The following is a 17,307-nucleotide window of genomic DNA, read 5'->3' as shown; positions in this document are numbered from 1 at the left end:
ATGAAAGTTAAAAAAGCTTGTGGGGTATTAATAGTGGTGCTGGATGTATTGCATTGTGCTGGGTCAAGAGCACCCACCCATAAGAGTTCTGGAATTGATGGTAGCATAGATGCACAGAGATGCCTGGCCAATGAGGGTTACAGGGGAGAACAAGGGGCTTAAAACAATGGGGTTGGGCTTAAGAAAATCTTCAAAGGCCTCTTTAGCTTGGGTTAGAAATAGTATGTTAGCAGGGGGAAGGTTTTGTATGAAGAGGTCCCAATGGTAAGTAAAACTAAGTTGGGCTTGAGTAGTTGCCCATTCTTGTATTGTGGCCAAGTAGGCCATTTTTACCCTGAATGGAATTCATGCACAGCTGGGTTGAGGCATAGGAGGAATTGGCAGACGTTAGTAGTTGTGGAGCTGCCTGCAGAGTTCTAAAAGGTTGTGGGCAATTAGAGCTTATAAGGGTGCTTTTAGCCAGAAGTGTGAGTAATGATCATACAGCATTAGGCTGCATAGTTCCAAGGCAAGTAGATTAGGGCCAAATTGATATGCTTGTTAAGAAGACTGCCTATAGTCCCAGCTACACGGGAGGCTGAGGCAGGAGAATGGCATGAACCTGGGAGGCGGAGCTTGCAGTGAGCCGAGATAGCGCCACTGCACTCCAGCCTGGGCCACAGAGCGAGACTCCATCTCAAAAAAAAAAAAAAAAAAAGACTGTTAATCCAAAGAGTATTAGAGATAGAGACCACTATTCAGATTATGGCTTTGAGGTTTAAATTGAGGAGGGTCACAGTTAACTCTTCCCTGGAGGGGGTGTTGGTTTACGGTAACAAAGGCATATTAGTAAATCTGCAGAGTATTATGACTTGTAATATAAACATCAAAATATTACTAACATTGCTGATGCACTAAAGCAACCAAAAGTAAAATAAATCATTAGGCTAAAAAATTGATATTAGATAAAGCAAGCTCTTATTGGAACTCCTGGTGCTGTACAAGATAGGGTTAAAGAAAGAATAAACAGTGCCCCTGTAAATGAGATTGCCAATATTGGGATTACCCTACTTTAAGGTAAAAAGAGGGAGAACATTACTTATCTTCTCATTCAAAGAGAAATTTTAAGTCCTCCAGTGGCTCACAACAGTAGCTGAGTTCTGGTTCCACATTTGGTTCCTTAAAGTCTTTCCAGAGTTTTATTCAAAAGTGATTTATCCAACTAGAGATGCCAGAAACTTTGATAGCTATTGGAGTAGAAAGTATGACAGTAAAGGGGTTCTTTTGTGAAGAGGTTAGTTGCGATCCAAAAGACCCATCTCTCCAGATTTTAATGAGGACTGCTGATCCTGTGGGGTAAAACGGTTGTTGGTTGTTGCAAGTGTCACTTAGGCAGGCAAACTCCGGACGGCCTCTTGAAATTGAGTCAGGGATTTTATGTACTGGGTTAATTTGGTAACCTGTTGGTGTAATGTTAAGTTTGCAAGTAGAAAGGATCTCATATAGGATTTCAATAACACTAAGGCATAGATGTAATTTAGGGGCTGTTCTGATCTGCAAAATGCCATGGGCAGAAGTTCTAGCCATGGTAAAGAGGTTTTCCTGGCATCATTTGCTCAGGGTGCTTTTAATAGCTCGATTAGTTCTTTCTACATTCCCAGAAGGTTATGGCCTTCAGGAGGACTGTAAGAAGTATTTTATCCCTAGGGCTTTTGCCACTAACTGGGTAGTGTGTAAAATAAAATATGAACCTTTGTTACTTTGTGAAGACCGTGGACGCCCAAATCAAGAGATAATTTATTTGAGAAGGGCCTTGGTAATTACTTGAATTTTTTCTATTCTACCATGAGATTCTTCAACCCAGCCGGTAAAGGTGTCCCCGAAGATCAGAAGGTAGTTATAGCCTCGACAGGCTGACAATTAAGTGAAGTCTATCTGCCAGTCTTCCTGCTAGGTAGGTTTCTTGTTGCTGAACAGGCTGAATTAATTAGAGTGGCTTAGGGCGTCCAGGATTATTACAGACACAAGACGGATAGGCTTTACAAACTTGACAAAAATATTTTTCACAGCTGATGGAGATGGTCTCTCCCAAAGTGACAAGAATTATGGAGTGCCCTTATTACTTCCTGTTGGAGGGCCTGGGAAGACAGAGAACCGCTCCCAATTTATACAACCTTAAATGTTTTAGGATATATTCACATTTGATAACCCATTTCTTTTTCTTGTGAGCATATTGCAGGATGGGGAGGTTGTTAGACAAAGTTGGAATAAGGGCCACAAAACGTTCCCAGAGAGGGTGGTTGAAGATTGGTCAGGGTGGTGGAAAAATTTGTAAGAAAAAGTTATAGGGAAAGACACAAACCTTCTTGGAAGGCCGGGAGGTTTTGCAAAGCTTCGGGCAAGAATGAGCTGAAGGCAGCTGTCCTTACCCTAGGGCAAAGGGTGAGGAGTAGATACAAAGGAATGTAGAGGAGTTTATCTAAATAGCTTGTTTATTCATGTTGTCCCAAAACTGATCTCCTAAAACTGACCTTTGATCATTCACGTGCAGGACTGCTCTCTACTTGGGGGCCTATGATGTTTATTACCCATAAATTGTGTTTGTTCCAAGCCTTTGTCATTACATCTGTAGTAAACAAATGCGAGCATCAATGGCTTATCACGGCTGCATTCTCATAGGTGGTGATAAGTGGTACAGTCCCCTAGCTGCACTGTTAGGTAAAATACCTGTGTCTGCATACTTCTTTCATCCCTCGCTCAGCCAAATTCTGTGGGATGGACTCTGCAGGTGGTGGCCCTAGCTGCTTGGTCAGCCCTCCTGTTTCTCTGGGCAATTTTATCTTGGCCCTTCTGGTAGCCCCACCAATGAACTACAGCTACTTTTGTAGTAGGTGGACAGCCTGGGATAGGGTAAAAACCTGCGACCCATATTTAACAGAAGTATCCTTTGCTGTCAAAAATTCCTTTTTCTTTTCAGATGGCTGTATAAGTGTGGAAAACTAAAAGGGCACATTTGAACTCTGTATAAATAGTAACTATTGGTTTCTTTCCTAGTTCTAGGGCTCTTGTCAGGACTAAGAGCTCTGACTGCTGAGCTGAGGTTCCCAAAGATTAAAAATTTAAAGTTTTATAAACAAATAGAAAATGATTTTGGTGGAAATAATTATAAGTAGTAGTATTTCAGCAAAGCTGAGAAATGGGCACAATGGAAACTAAACGAGTGAAATAGCTCAATAAATAAATTTGTATTAACGAAGGTAATAAAATCATAGTATACTGCTTGTGTTTGTAGTAAATAATATTTAATTACATTACAGCATTTGCTGACTACAGGTTTAGTTTAAAATTATGCTATAAGTACTGAGTTGCTGGAGGGGTGGGGAAGGGCAGTTGAAAAAAAAAGTTGTTCCCAAGTACACGTCAGTACCAAAGGGCAATTTCTAGAGTTTATATGGTATAAATACAGGAAGTATTTCTCCTTTGTGTATCATATTATTTTTATTTTATTTATTTTTTTAAGATGGAGTCTCACTCTGTCATCAGGCTGCAGTGCAGTGGCATAATCTTGGCTCACTGCAACCTACACCTCCCAGGTTCAAGCGATTCTCCTGCCTCAGCCTCCTGAGTAGCTGGGACTACAGGTGCACCCCACCACGGCCATCTAATTTTAGTAGAGATGGAGTTTCACCATGTTGGCCAGGATGGTCTCAATCTCTTGACCTTGTGATCCACCCGTTTCAGCCTCCCAACATGCTGGGATTACAGGTGAGAGTCACCACACCTGGTATGTATCATGTTTTATACATTTACACACACATGTATAAGAAAAAAAAGTATCAGTTGTTTCCATTTTTGTTAAATTTTTACTAAGAATGGTTGTTAATCATTTATTTTGTTTGAAGAAGGTGTTTACTGTAATAGACAAAAGTTACTTCTGAAGTCAAAGTTGCTTGTGTTTTAATACTGGTTTTGCAATGTGACCAAGTCATTTTTCTCTGTGGCTCTGTATCTTTCCCTGTAAAATAAGTACCTATGTTATTGAGTTACTGTGAGAATTAAATTTACTAACACACATAGAGTTTTGGTTAGTGTTTGGTACAAATTAGCTATGATTAATAAAATTTTACATGCTGAATTACATTAATACATGCTTTAACACAAATGTATTTTCATTACATGAGTTTTTCAACCAATAGATGACTATATATTTAAATTTTTAAAAATGTGTTACACACAATGAAATACTACTTGGCAATAAAAGAGAAAAAATCTTGTCATTTGAAACAATATGGATAAATTTAGAGGACATTATGCCAAGTGAAATAATCCAGACGGCAAAATGCTGGTTACTGGATGCTTGTTTATTCAGAAAAAAAGAGGCATTTGGAGAAATCTCTGTAAAATAATTATAAATACAGTTGACTAAGTTCAGAAAATTTACTGTACAGCATGGTGACTAGTCACCATGTACGGTATATGCTTTACAATAAATATAGAATATAGACTATTCTGCATGAAAAAATAAGTTTTGCTATAAGTATGTCATAGAAAGTTAATGTAAAATATCTCGACAGGTGGAGCCAAGATGGCCAAATAGGAACAGCTCCAGTCTACAGCTCCCAGCGTGAGCGACGCAGAAGACGGGTGATTTCTGCATTTCCAACTGAGGTACCGGGTTCATCTCACTGGGGAGTGTTGGAAAGTGGGTGCAAGACAGTGGGTGCAGCACACCAAGCGTGAGCTGAAGCAGGGCGAGGCATTGCCTCAGCCGGGAAGCACAAGGGGTCAGGGAATTCCCTTTCCTAGTCAAAGAAAGGGGTGACAGATGGCACCTGGAAAATTGGGTCATTCCCACCCTAATACTACGCTTTTCCAATGGCCTTAGCAAATCGTACACCAGGAGATTATATCCCATGCCTGGCTCAGAGGGTCCTACACCCACAGAGCCTCACTCATTGCTAGCACAGCAGTCTGAGATCAAACTGCAAGGTGGCAGTGAGGCTGGGGGAGGGGTGCCCACCATTGCCGAGGCTTGAGGGGGCAAACAAAGCGGCCAGGAAACTCGAACTCGGTGGAGCCCACCGCAGTTCAAGGAGGCCTGCCTGCCTCTGTAGACTCCACCTCTGGGGGGCAGGGTGAAGCCAAACAAAAGGCAGCAGAATCCTCTGCAGACTTAAACGTCCCTGTCTGACAGCCTTGAAGAGAGCAGTGGTTCTCCCAGCATGCAGCTGGACATCTGAGAACAGACAGAGTGCCTCCTCAAGTGCGTCCCTGACTCCCAAGTAGCCTAACTGGGAGGCACCCCCCAGTAGGGGTAGACTGACACCTGACATGGCTGGGTACTCCTCTGAGACAAAACTTCCAGAGGAAGGATCAGGCAGCAACATCTGCTGTTCACCAATATCCGCTGTTCTGCAGCCTCTGCTGCTGATACCCAGGCAAAGAGGGTCTGGAGTGGACCTCCAGCAAACTCCAACAGACCTGAAGCTGAGGGTCCTGACTGTTAGAAGGAAAACTAACAAACAGAAAGGACATCCACACCAAAACCCCATCTGTACATCACCATCATCAAAGACCAAAGGTAGATAAAACCACAAAGATGGGGAAAAAACGGAGCAGAAAAACTGGAAACTCTAAAAATCAGAGTGCCTCTGCCCTCCAAAGGAACGCAGCTCCTCACCAGCAATGGAACAAAGCTGGACAGAGAATGACTTTGATGAGTTGAGACAAGAAGGCTTCAGATGATCAAACTACTCCAAACTAAAGGAGGAAGTTCGAACCCATGGCAAAGAAGTTAAAAACCTTGAAAAAAAATTAGACGAATGGCTAACTAGAATAATCAATGCAGAGAAGTCCTTAAGGGACCTGATGGAGCTGAAAACCAAGGCATGAGAACTACATGACGAATGCACAAGCCTCAGTAGCTGATTCAATCAACTGGAAGAAAGGGTATCAGTGATGGAAGATGAAATAAATGAAATGAAGCGAGAAGAGAAGTTTAGAGAAAAAAGAATAAAAAGAAATGAACAAAGCCTCCAAGAAATATGGGACTATGTGAAAAGACCAAATCTACGTCTGATTGGTGTACCTGAAAGTGACGGGGAGAATGGAACCAAGTTGGAAAACACTCTGCAGGATATTATCCAGGAGAACTTCCCCAATCTAGCAAGGAAGGCCAACATTCAAATTCAGGAAATACAGAGACCGCCACAAAGATACTCCTCAAGAGGAGCAACTCCAAGACACATAATTGTCAGATTCACCGAAGCTGAAATGAAGGAAAAAATGTTAAGGGCAGCCAGAGAGAAAGGTCGGGTTACCCACAAAGGGAAGCCCATCAGACTAACAACTGATCTCTCGGCAGGAACTCTACAAGCCAGAAGAGAGTGGGGGCCAATATTCAACATTCTTAAAGAAAAGAATTTTCAACTTAGAATTTCATATCCAGACAAACTAAGCTTCATAAGTGAAGGAGAAATAAAATACTTTACAGACAACCAAATGCTGAGAGATTTTGTCACCACCAGGCCTGCCCTAAAAGAGCTCCTGAAGGAAGCACTAAAAATGGAAAGGAATAACCGGTACCAGCCACAGCAAAAACATGCCAAATTGTAAAGACCATTGAGGCTAGGAAGAAACTGCATCAACTAACAAGAAAAATAACCAGCTAACATCATAATGACAGGATCAAATTCACACATAACAATATTAACCTTAAATGTAAATGGGCTAAATACTCCAATTAAAAGACACAGACTGGCAAACTGGATAAAGAGTCAAGACCCATCAGTGTGCTGTATTCAGGAAACCCATCTCACGTGCAGAGGCACACACAGGCTCAAAATAAAGGGATGGAGGAAGATCTATCAAGCAAATGGAAAACAAAAAAAGGCAGGGGTTGCAATCCTAGTCTCTGATAAAACAGACTTTAAACCAACAAAGAGCAAAAGAGACAAAGAAGGCCATTACATAATGGTAAAGGGATCAATTCAACAAGAAGAACTAACTATCCTAAATATATATGCACCCAATACAGGAGCACCCAGATTCATAAAGCAAGTCCTTAGAGACCTAGAAAGAGACTTAGACTCCCACACAATAATAATGGGAGACTTTAATACCCCACTGTCAATATTAGACAGATCAACGAGACAGAAAGTTAACAAGGATATCCAGGAATTGAACACAGCCCTGCACCAACCAGACCTAATAGACATCTACAGAACTCTCCACCCCAAATCAACAGAATATACATTCTTCTCAGCACCACACTGCACTGATTCCAAAATCGACCACATAGTTGGAAGTAAAGCACTCCTCAGCAAATGTAAAGGAACAGAAATTATAACACTGTCTCTCAGACCACAGTGCAATCAAACTAGAACTCAGGATTAAGAAACTTACTCAAAACTGCTCAACTACATGGAAACTGAACAACCTGCTCCTGAATGACTACTGGGTACATAATGAAATGAAGGCAGAAATAAAGATGTTCTTTGAAACCAGTGAGAACAAAGACACAACATACCAGAATCCCTGGGACACATTCAAAGCAGTGTGTAGAGGGAAATTTATAGCACTAAATGCCCACAAGAGAAAGCAGGACAGATCTAAAATTGACACCCTAACATCACAATTAAAAGAACTAGAGAACCAAGAGCAAACACATTCAAAAACTAGCAGAAGGCAAGAAATAACTAAGATCAGAGCAGAATTGAAGGAGATAGAGACACAAAAAGCCCTTCAAAAAATCAATGAATCCAGGAGCTGGTTTTTTTGAAAAGATCAACAAAATTGATAGGCCACTAGCAAGACTAATAAAGAAGAAAAGAGAGAAGAATCAAATAGATGCAATAAAAAATGATAAAGGGGATATTACCACCGATCCCACAGAAATATAAACTAGCATCAGAGAATACTATAAACACCTCTATGCAAATAAACTAGAAAATCTAGAAGAATTGGATAAATTCCTCAACACATACACCCTCCCAAGACTAAACTAGGAAGAAGTTGAATCTCTGAATAGACCAATAACAGGCTCTGAAATTAAGGCAATAATTAATAGCTTGCCAACCAAAAAAAAGTCCAGGACCAGATGGATTCACAGCCAAATTCTACCAGAGGTACAAGGAGGATCTGGTACCATTCCTTCTGAAACTATTCCAATCAATAGAAAAAGAGGGAATCCTCCCTAACTAAATTTTATGAGGCCAGCATCATCCTGATACCAAAGCCTGGCAGAGACACAACAAAAAAAGAGAATTTTAGACCAATATCCCTGATGAACATCAATGTGAAAATCCTCAATAAAATACTGGCAAACCGAATCCAGCAGCACATCAAGAAGCTTATCCACCATGATCAAGTGGGCTTCATCCCTGGGATGCAAGGCTGGTTCAACATATGAAAATCAATAAACGTAATCCAGCATATAAACAGAACCAATGACAAAAACCATATGATTATCTCAATAGATGCAGAAAAGGCGTTTGAGAAAATTCAACAACCTTCATACTAAAAACTCTCAATAAATTAGGTATTGATGGGACGTATCTTAAAATAATAAGAGCTATCTATGACAAACACACAGCCAATATCATACGGAATGGGCAAAAAAGGGAAGCATTCCCTTTGAAAACTGGCACAAGACAGGGATGCCCTCTCTCACCACTCCGATTCAACACAGTATTGGAAGTTCTGGCCAGGGCAATCAGGCAGGAGAAAGAAACAAAGCGTATTCAATTAGGAAAAGAGAAGTCAAATTGTCCCTGTTTGCAGATGACAAGATTGTATATCAAGAAAACCCCATTGTCTCAGGCCCAAAATCTCCTTAAGCTGATAGGCAACTTCAGCAAAGTCTCAGGATACAAAATCAATGTGCAAAAATCACAAGCATTCTTATACACCAATAACAGACAAACAGAGAGCCAAATCATGAGTGAACTCCCATTCACAATTGCTTCAAAGACAATAAAATACCTAGGAATCAAACTTACAAGGGATGTGAAGGACCTCTTCAAGGAGAACTACAAACCACTGCTCAATGAAATAAAACAGGATACAAACAAATGGAAGAACATTCCACGCTCATGGGTAGGAAGAATCAATATCATGAAAATGGCCATACTGCCCAAGGTAATTTACAGATTCAATGCCATCCCCATCAAGCTACCAATGACTTTTTTCACAGAATTGGAAAAAACTACTTTAAAGTTCATATGGAACCAAAAAAGAGCACACATTGCAAAGCAATCCTAAGCCAAAAGAACAAAGCTGGGGGCATCACACTACCTGGCTTCAAACTATACTACAAGGTTATAGTAACCAAAACAGCATGGTACTGGTACCAAAACAGAGATATAGACCAATGGAACAGAACAGAGCCCTCAGAAATAATGCCACATATCTACAACCACCTGATCTTTGACAAACCTGACAAAAACGAGAAATGGGGAAAGGATTCCCTATTTAATAAATGGTGCTGGGAAAACTGGCTGGCCATATGTAGAAAGCTGAAACTGGATCCCTTCCTTACACCTTATACAAAAATTAATTCCAGATGGATTAAAGACTTAAATGTTAGCCTAAAACCATAAAAACCCTAGAAGAAAACCTAGGCAATACCATTCAGGACACAGGCATGGGCAAGGACTTCATGTCTAAAACACCAAAGACAATGGCAACAAAAGCCAAAATTGACAAATGGGATCTAATTAAACTAAAGAGCTTCTGCACAGCAAAAGAAACTACCATCAGAGTGAACAGGCAACCTACAGAATAGGAGAAAATTTTTGCAATCTACCCATCTGACAAAGTGCTAATATCCAGAATCTACAAAGAACTCAAACAAATTTACAAGAAAAAAAACAAACAGCCCCATCAAAAAGTGGGTGAAGGATATGAAAAGACACTTCTCAAAAGAGGACATTTATGCAGCCAAAAGACACATGAAAAAATGCTCATCATCACTGGCCATCAGAGAAATGCAAATCAAAACCACAATGAGATAACACCTCACACCAGTTAGAATGGCGATCATTAAAAAGTCAGAAAACAACAGGTGCTGGAGAGGATGTGGAGAAATAGGAACACTTTTACACTGTTGGTGGGACTGTAAACTAGTTCAACCATTGTGGAAGTCAATGTGGCGATTCCTCAGGGATCTTGAACTAGAAATACCATTTGACCCAGCAATCCCATTACTGGGTATATACCCGAAAGATTATTAATCATGCTGCTATAAAGACACATGCACACATATGTTTATCGCGGCACTATTCACAATAGCAAAGACTTGGAACCAACCCAAATGTCCAACAATGTAGACTGGATTAAGAAAATGTGGCACATATACACCATGGAATACTATGCAGCCATAAAAAAATGATGAGTTCATGTCCTTTGTAGGGACATGGATGAAGCCTGAAACCATCATTCTCAGCAAACTATTGCAAGGACAAAAAACCAAACACTGCATGTTCTTACTCATAGGTGGGAATTTAACAGTGAGAACTCATGGACACAGGAAGGGGAACATCACACACTGGGGCCTGCTGTGGGGTTGGGGGAGGGGGGGAGGGATAGCATTAGGAGATATACCTAATATTAAATGACAAGTTAATGGGTGCAGCACACCAACATGGCACATGTGCACATGTATACATATGTAACTAGCCTGCACGTTGTGCACATGCACCCTAAAACTTAAAGTATAATAATAAAAAAAAAAGAATGTAAAATAACTCACCTATCACTGTCTCCAAGAAATTTCCTTCTTTTGACACTGAGTCTCGCTCTGTCACCCAGGCTGGAGTGCAGTGGCGCCATCTCAGCTCACTGCAACCTCCACCTCCCGGGTTCAAGCAATTCTCCAGCCTCAGCCTCCCAAGTAGCTTAGATTACAGGCACCCACCATCACAACTGGCTAATTTTTGTATTTTTAGTAGAAACGGGGTTTTGCCATGTTGGCCAGGCTGGCCTCGAACTCCTGACCTCAGGTTATCCACCCACCTCAGCTTCCCAAAGTGCTGGGATTACAGGTGTGAGCCACTGTACCCAGCCTAGAAATTTATTTCTAAGACATTTTCTTCTAAGAGATTTCAAAATTTGGATGAGTTTCTTCATACGATGCTTACAATATGCAACCCACCCATATTAATGCTTTACCGATTCTAGCTTATGTTTCATTTAACATACTTTGTTTAGAATTTCATAAAATTTTTCTTTTACAGAGAAAAACAATGCTGACTGCCTTAATCCTTTTACATGTGAACAGTAAATGACTCTTAAGTAATCTAAATGTTGCATTGATAAGCTATAAATACCCTCAAACACCCCACTTAAAAACAATAATCTACCACATTAAAACAAATCCAAACTTTTCATGAGAACCTAGAAAATCCATGTGAAATTACATGGCATGAAGAGAACAGTGAAAAAACTAACACAAATCAGGAGAAGGGCTGTGAGGCACACACAGCTGGGGATGAACACATAAAGACATAAAAAAACTGAAGATGATTAGAATATAAACACTGAAATCTTCTTTAAATTCAGAATGAGTCACTTTTACAGCCTGGGAACAGATGTCCTCTTAACATACAGAATTAATACCATTTCTTCACCACAGATATTTTCAATCTCTTACTTGGACCTACAAATAAACTCCAGAAAAATATTTATACCTAATTATGGAGCATCTATTACACACCCATCACTTTCTTATGTTTGTTCACTGCAATTACATATCAAAACATCCTCATAAGTTATAAAGTGTTCCCAGTACTTACTTGAATTGGCCCAATAAATAAACTCAATTATGTTGAGTATAAAAAGTGAAAGGAACAATAACTAAACAGCTTATATATGGTTCCCCAATTAAACAAAATGTTCTAACTAAATGTTACTTAATACACACATTGTGAACATCTTAAATTTATTTTGTGGGCTCTACTAAACTTTATAAAAATCATTCTTATAATTTCTGACCAGCTCACACAATAAATACTTAATGAAGTTAAAACAAAAAACTACGAGAAACAAGTGAATTATATCACTAGCATGAGTACAAGACAAAACAGATAATTTGCACAAGGAGATTCTCAACAATGATCCATTAGATTCTACAGCAATTAATTAAATACAAAGAATATAGTGTAGATTTGATTCCAGAATATTTTAGGTTTTTATGTTTCTAGTAAGTTATATATATTATTAAAAGAATATTTTTTGTCCCAATTTTGATATTTCCTTTGGAAAACAGGTACAAATTTCCAAACACAGTTGCTTGGTCTACAATTTTTTTACACCTAAGGTTTATCTTAGAGCAATATGTTTATATATTTATCTCCATGTAAATCAAAACTAGAAGTCTGTACATGTTTGCCAGAAGAGATGCCAAATGTCCAAAGAAAAATATGGAACATTTAAAAACATATTTATTCAGGACACAGAAATGTCTAAATTATAATTATATTCTGATATAATTCTAAATACAATCATAAAATTACCTGTAATAAAAAATAATTTAATTGTACATTTAAAAATGAAGTGTATAATTGGATTGTTTGTAATACAAAGGATAAATGCTTGAGGTGATGAATAACTCATTTACTCTGATGTGATTACATGTTGCATGTCTGTATCAAAGTAACCCATATATGCCATGATGTATACACATACCATGTACCCACATAAATTTTTAAAAATAAATTTAAATATGAAAAATAATAAAAATTTAACATGAGAACAATATTCTTCAATTTATTTGCTGTTTAAAGCCACTGGAAAAAGAAATTACTAGAAATGTCATTAAACTATGTTACTAAAAGTATACTGTTACCATTTTTTACCTACACCCTTGAGTAAATTTCACACACAATCTTAAAAGAGAATTTTAAAATTTACTGTATTTTATTACATAAATGTGCAACTGGTAAAAGCAATTTATTACTAAAATTCAGATTTTTCTCTCACTATAATGCAGAAGAATATTACTCTGAACATGTACCTCATGCATCATGCAATGATATAAGTCAATCACAAAGATGCATGCATCATCTCATGCATCTTTCAATGTCCTTACTCATTCATGTAAAAGTTCATGAATGATGCCCACCTAAAAAGAATCACTCATACCTCTGATGCAACAATTCATCACATGCTTTCATATAAACAATAAGCTGAATCAGTATGAAGTAATTTTAGAGTTGAATTTGCTTTTCAAAAAATCTATAATTTTTTCAAGTAAAAAAAGTATAATTTCAATGGAATAACTTCAAAAAGCTACTCCTTTTCAACTTATATAGAAAGAAATTATCTAACAGTTTCAGCTTTGGAATTTTTTTATACTTTACACTCTGATATACTGTGATGTTTCAAGTGTTAATGCCTTCTTTCTACTGTAAATATTCTGACATTTAGTCTTAATTTCAGACTGAGTATCTTTTCATATTTACCACATCTACAAAATATCTTCTGGTATAAACTGTTTTTTTAAGCTATAGTTTTTGAACAAATGCTTTTCCAAATTTATTACATTTGTAAAATTTCTTTCCAATATAAATTCTCTAATGTCAAAGAAAGTTTGGGCAACTGCTTCAGGGTTTTCTTCTAGTAAGAAATATGCACAATAAGACCCATGATGCAAGTACAGGTACTACAACCCTCTTACTATTTGTATTGTCTATCTTCAGAACACTGTTCTTCACTTTTAAGACCTGTATTTTCTAATAGGTCTTTCAACAAATACTACATTTATAATCCTTTTATTAAGTACAAACTCTCTGATATTTAGTAACACATGAGTAGGCATTAATGGCTTTTCTACATTTTCTATATTTGTACAATTTTTCTCAAGTATAAATGCTATCATGTGCAAAGAGATATGAGCATTGGTTAAAGGTTTTGCCACACTTTTAATATTCCTAGGGGTTTTCTGCAGTAAGAATTATATTCAGTAAGATGTGACAAGCATTTGAAGGCTTTTCCACATTTTTCATATTTTTATGGCTTCTCACCAATACCATTTCTCTTATGTTTAGAACAGATTGAGTTGTGGTTAAAAGCTTTGTCAATTTTTTCACGTGTAGAGTTTCTCTCCAGTATGAATTATGATTAGAAAAGACTGAGGAAGACTTAAAGGCTCCCACATTCTTCACATTTCTAAAATTTTCCTCCAGTATGAGTTCTCTTATGTTGAGGAAGGTTGGAGTACTGCTTAAAAGCTTTCCCGCATTCTTTACATTTGTAGGGTTTATCTACGGTGTGAATTTTCTTATGTTTATTCAAGTGTGAGGACTGTTTAAAGGCTTTGCCACATTGTTTACATATGTAGGGTTTCTCTCCAGTATGAATTTTCTTATGATTATGCAGGTTTGCAAACACTTTAAAGGCTTTGCCACAATCTTCACATTTGTAGGGATTTTTTCCAGAGTGAATTCTCTTGTGTACATTAAGGGTTGAGGACCAATTAAAGGCTTTTCCACATTCTTCACATGTGTAGGGTTTCTCTCCAGTATGGATTCTCTTATGTGTCGTAAGAGTTGTGGACCTATTAAAGGATTTTCCACATTCTTCACATTTGTAGGGTTTCTCTCCTGTATGAATTCTCTTATGTTTAGCAAAGTCTGAGGATGTGGTAAAGACATTGCCACATTCTTCGCATGAGAAGGGTTTCTCTCCAGCATGAATTCTCTTATGTTCATTAAGGGATGAGGACCACTTAAAGGCTTTACCACATTCTTCACATTTGTAGTATTTTTGTGCAGAATGAATTCTCTTATGTAAATTAAGGGTTGAGGATTGGTTAAAAGCTTTACCACATTCTTCACATATGTAGGGTTTCTCTCCAGTATGAATTCTCTTATGTTTAGTAAGGTGTAAGGACCGAGTAAAGCCTTTACCACATTCTTCACACTTGTAGAATTTCTCTCTTGCATGAATTCTCTTATGTTTAGTAAGAATTGAGGACCAATTAAAGGCTTTGCCACATTCTTCACATGTGTAGGGGTTCTCTCCAGTATGAATTCTTTTGTGTTGAGTTAGGCGTGAGAGCACGTGAAATGATTTGCCACATTCTTTACATTTAAAGGTTTTATCTCCAGTATATCTTATCTTATCTTTGTTTGAATTTGAAAATTTATGAAAAACTTTGACACATATATTAGATTGAATTATTTTGCTCTGGGTAGTTAATAAGCATTGGTTAATTCTATTATAACCACCTTTCTGCACCTTACACTCATTCACACTTTCACAAGTTTTTCTTAAATTCTCATGTCCACGTTTCTCATGTCCTTTTGGTATAAGTTTGTGGAATGAATCTTCTATGCCCTGCACTGTCCAAAGGTTTGGGGTGAAATGAGAACACACAGCTGAAAGAAATAAAAATAACAAATTATCCCACTTACTAGATTCATATAAATATACTTTACAGGTCAGGCACTATGGCTCAAGCCTGTAATTCCAGCAGTTTCCGAGGCCAAGGTGGGCAAATAATGAGGTCAGGAGTTCGAGACCAGCCTGGCCAACATGGTGAAACCCTGTCTGTACTAAAAATACAAAAAAAATGTGCTGGGAATGATGGTGCATGCCTATAATCCCAGCTACTTGGGAGGCTGAGGCAGGAGAATCCCTTGAACCTGGGGGGTAGAGGCTTCCATCAGCCAAGATCACACCACTGCACTCCAGAAAAGGTGACAGTGTGAGACCCCATCTCAATAAATAAATAAACAAATAAGTAAATAAATATACTTTACAAATCTAATACAATTACAAATCTAATATATAAAATTATACAAAGTACATCAGTAAGATGCTCAGTAAATACCACAGGCCATAATTTCTTTACAGACATATATAACAAAAATATACTGACCAAAATGCCTTTGTGTGAAATCTATAAATGAGTTAATTATGTGCAATGCCTCAGGTAACCACAATTCCAAGAGCCACATAAAACACGAAGTAAAGTATGTTACATTTACCCACTGTAGCTCTTCCTCCCCACAAATATAGCATTGTGCTTTAGGAGTAAACTGCCAACACCTGGCTTCTTAGAGGAAAAATAGTGACACACACATTCCTACTTCTGGCTTTTGGAAATTATTACAAAAACTGGTTTCTGTCTCCAATAATACAGGGTGCTGAAAGAAATAAATGGTGGTGAGTCTGCTGAGACCAAAGGTAAATGTTTCATGAGCAGACAGCAGTGCTAAAAACAGGGAACAGGTAGAGCAAGTGATTAGAAACCATAAGAAGAAACATGAACAAACTCTTTTAACTGAAGAATAAACACAAAATTCTAGACAAGACACACCCTTACAACATGTATGAGAGGCTCCCATAATCTCTATCAAAGACAATTGGTTTCAGACTATGTGAGGACAAGGCAACATTGTAAAGATTGTGACAAATAGCTTTTAGTTCATGTTCAAATAACAATATTACAGTGTAGGCAAAATATTAGGGCAACATGGCCCAATTAAAAAATTTGAAAATTTTCAGAAAACAACTATAAATAATGAAGATATTCAAAATTTAAAAATTTAACCTGAATAATGCTCAATGAGTGAAATAGAAACATATACAATTTATAAAATCAGAAAAATAAGAATATCAATGAAAACATTAAAAATATAAAAAACAAGTCATGAAGGTGAAAAATGCAACAATAATGACTGACACATTTTCAAAAGTAAAAAAAGGATGTAAAAACTGAAGATGCTCCACAAGCTTCAACTAGGTTACACACATAGAGATTTATAACAAGACACATACAAGCAAAGTTTCAAAAGTCAAAGACAAGAAGAGAATCTTAGGAGTTACAAGGCAAAAGTGATGTGTCATTTATAAATAAGTGTGGTCTTATAAGATAACCAGTGAATCTGTCAAAAAAAAAAATTCCAGATGTCATGGAATTGTAATATAAAGTGGTGAAAGAAAAAATAGCTTCAGCCAGGCACGGTGGCTCAGACCTGTAATCCCAGCACTTTGGGAGGCCAAGGTGGGCAGATCACAAGGTCAGGAGTTCGAGACCATCCTTGCCAACATGGTGAAACCCTGTCTCTACTAAAAATACAAAAAAATTAGCCAGGTGTGGTGCCACATGCCTGTAGTCCCAGCTACTCGGGAGGCTGAGGCAAAAGAATTGCTTGAACCCAGGAGGCAGAGGTTGCAGTGAGCCGAGATCGCGCCACTGCACTCCAGCCTGGGCGACAAAACAAGACTCCATCTCAAAAAATAAAAAAAGAAAAAGAAAAAAATAGAAAAATAGCTCCTAAGTGGGACTAATATAACCAGCAAAACTGTCCTAAAAATGAAGAA

At 37.9% G+C, this 17,307-nt stretch overlaps 1 protein-coding gene across 3 annotated transcripts in view; it reads right to left on the bottom strand.

Annotated features, from left to right (window-relative positions):
• Positions 1 to 736: 736 nt before the first annotated feature.
• The window catches only part of LOC109026610 (zinc finger protein 718), a 50,509-nt gene continuing 33,938 nt past the window's right edge, over positions 737 to 17,307 (bottom strand). For all 3 annotated transcript variants that reach the window (XM_031010495.3, XM_063704918.1, XM_063704921.1), the window contains one exon: positions 737 to 15,356. In XM_031010495.3, the coding sequence (XP_030866355.3) occupies positions 14,146 to 15,356 (1,211 nt within the window). In that variant the 3' untranslated portion in view covers positions 737 to 14,145. The remainder of the gene's footprint in view (positions 15,357 to 17,307) is intronic.

This window comes from Gorilla gorilla, chromosome 3, assembly GCF_029281585.2.
Source record: "Gorilla gorilla gorilla isolate KB3781 chromosome 3, NHGRI_mGorGor1-v2.1_pri, whole genome shotgun sequence".
Lineage (NCBI taxonomy): Eukaryota > Metazoa > Chordata > Mammalia > Primates > Hominidae > Gorilla > Gorilla gorilla.
Note: the sequence above shows the minus strand (reverse complement) of the source record. Positions and strands in the feature narration are given on the sequence as shown.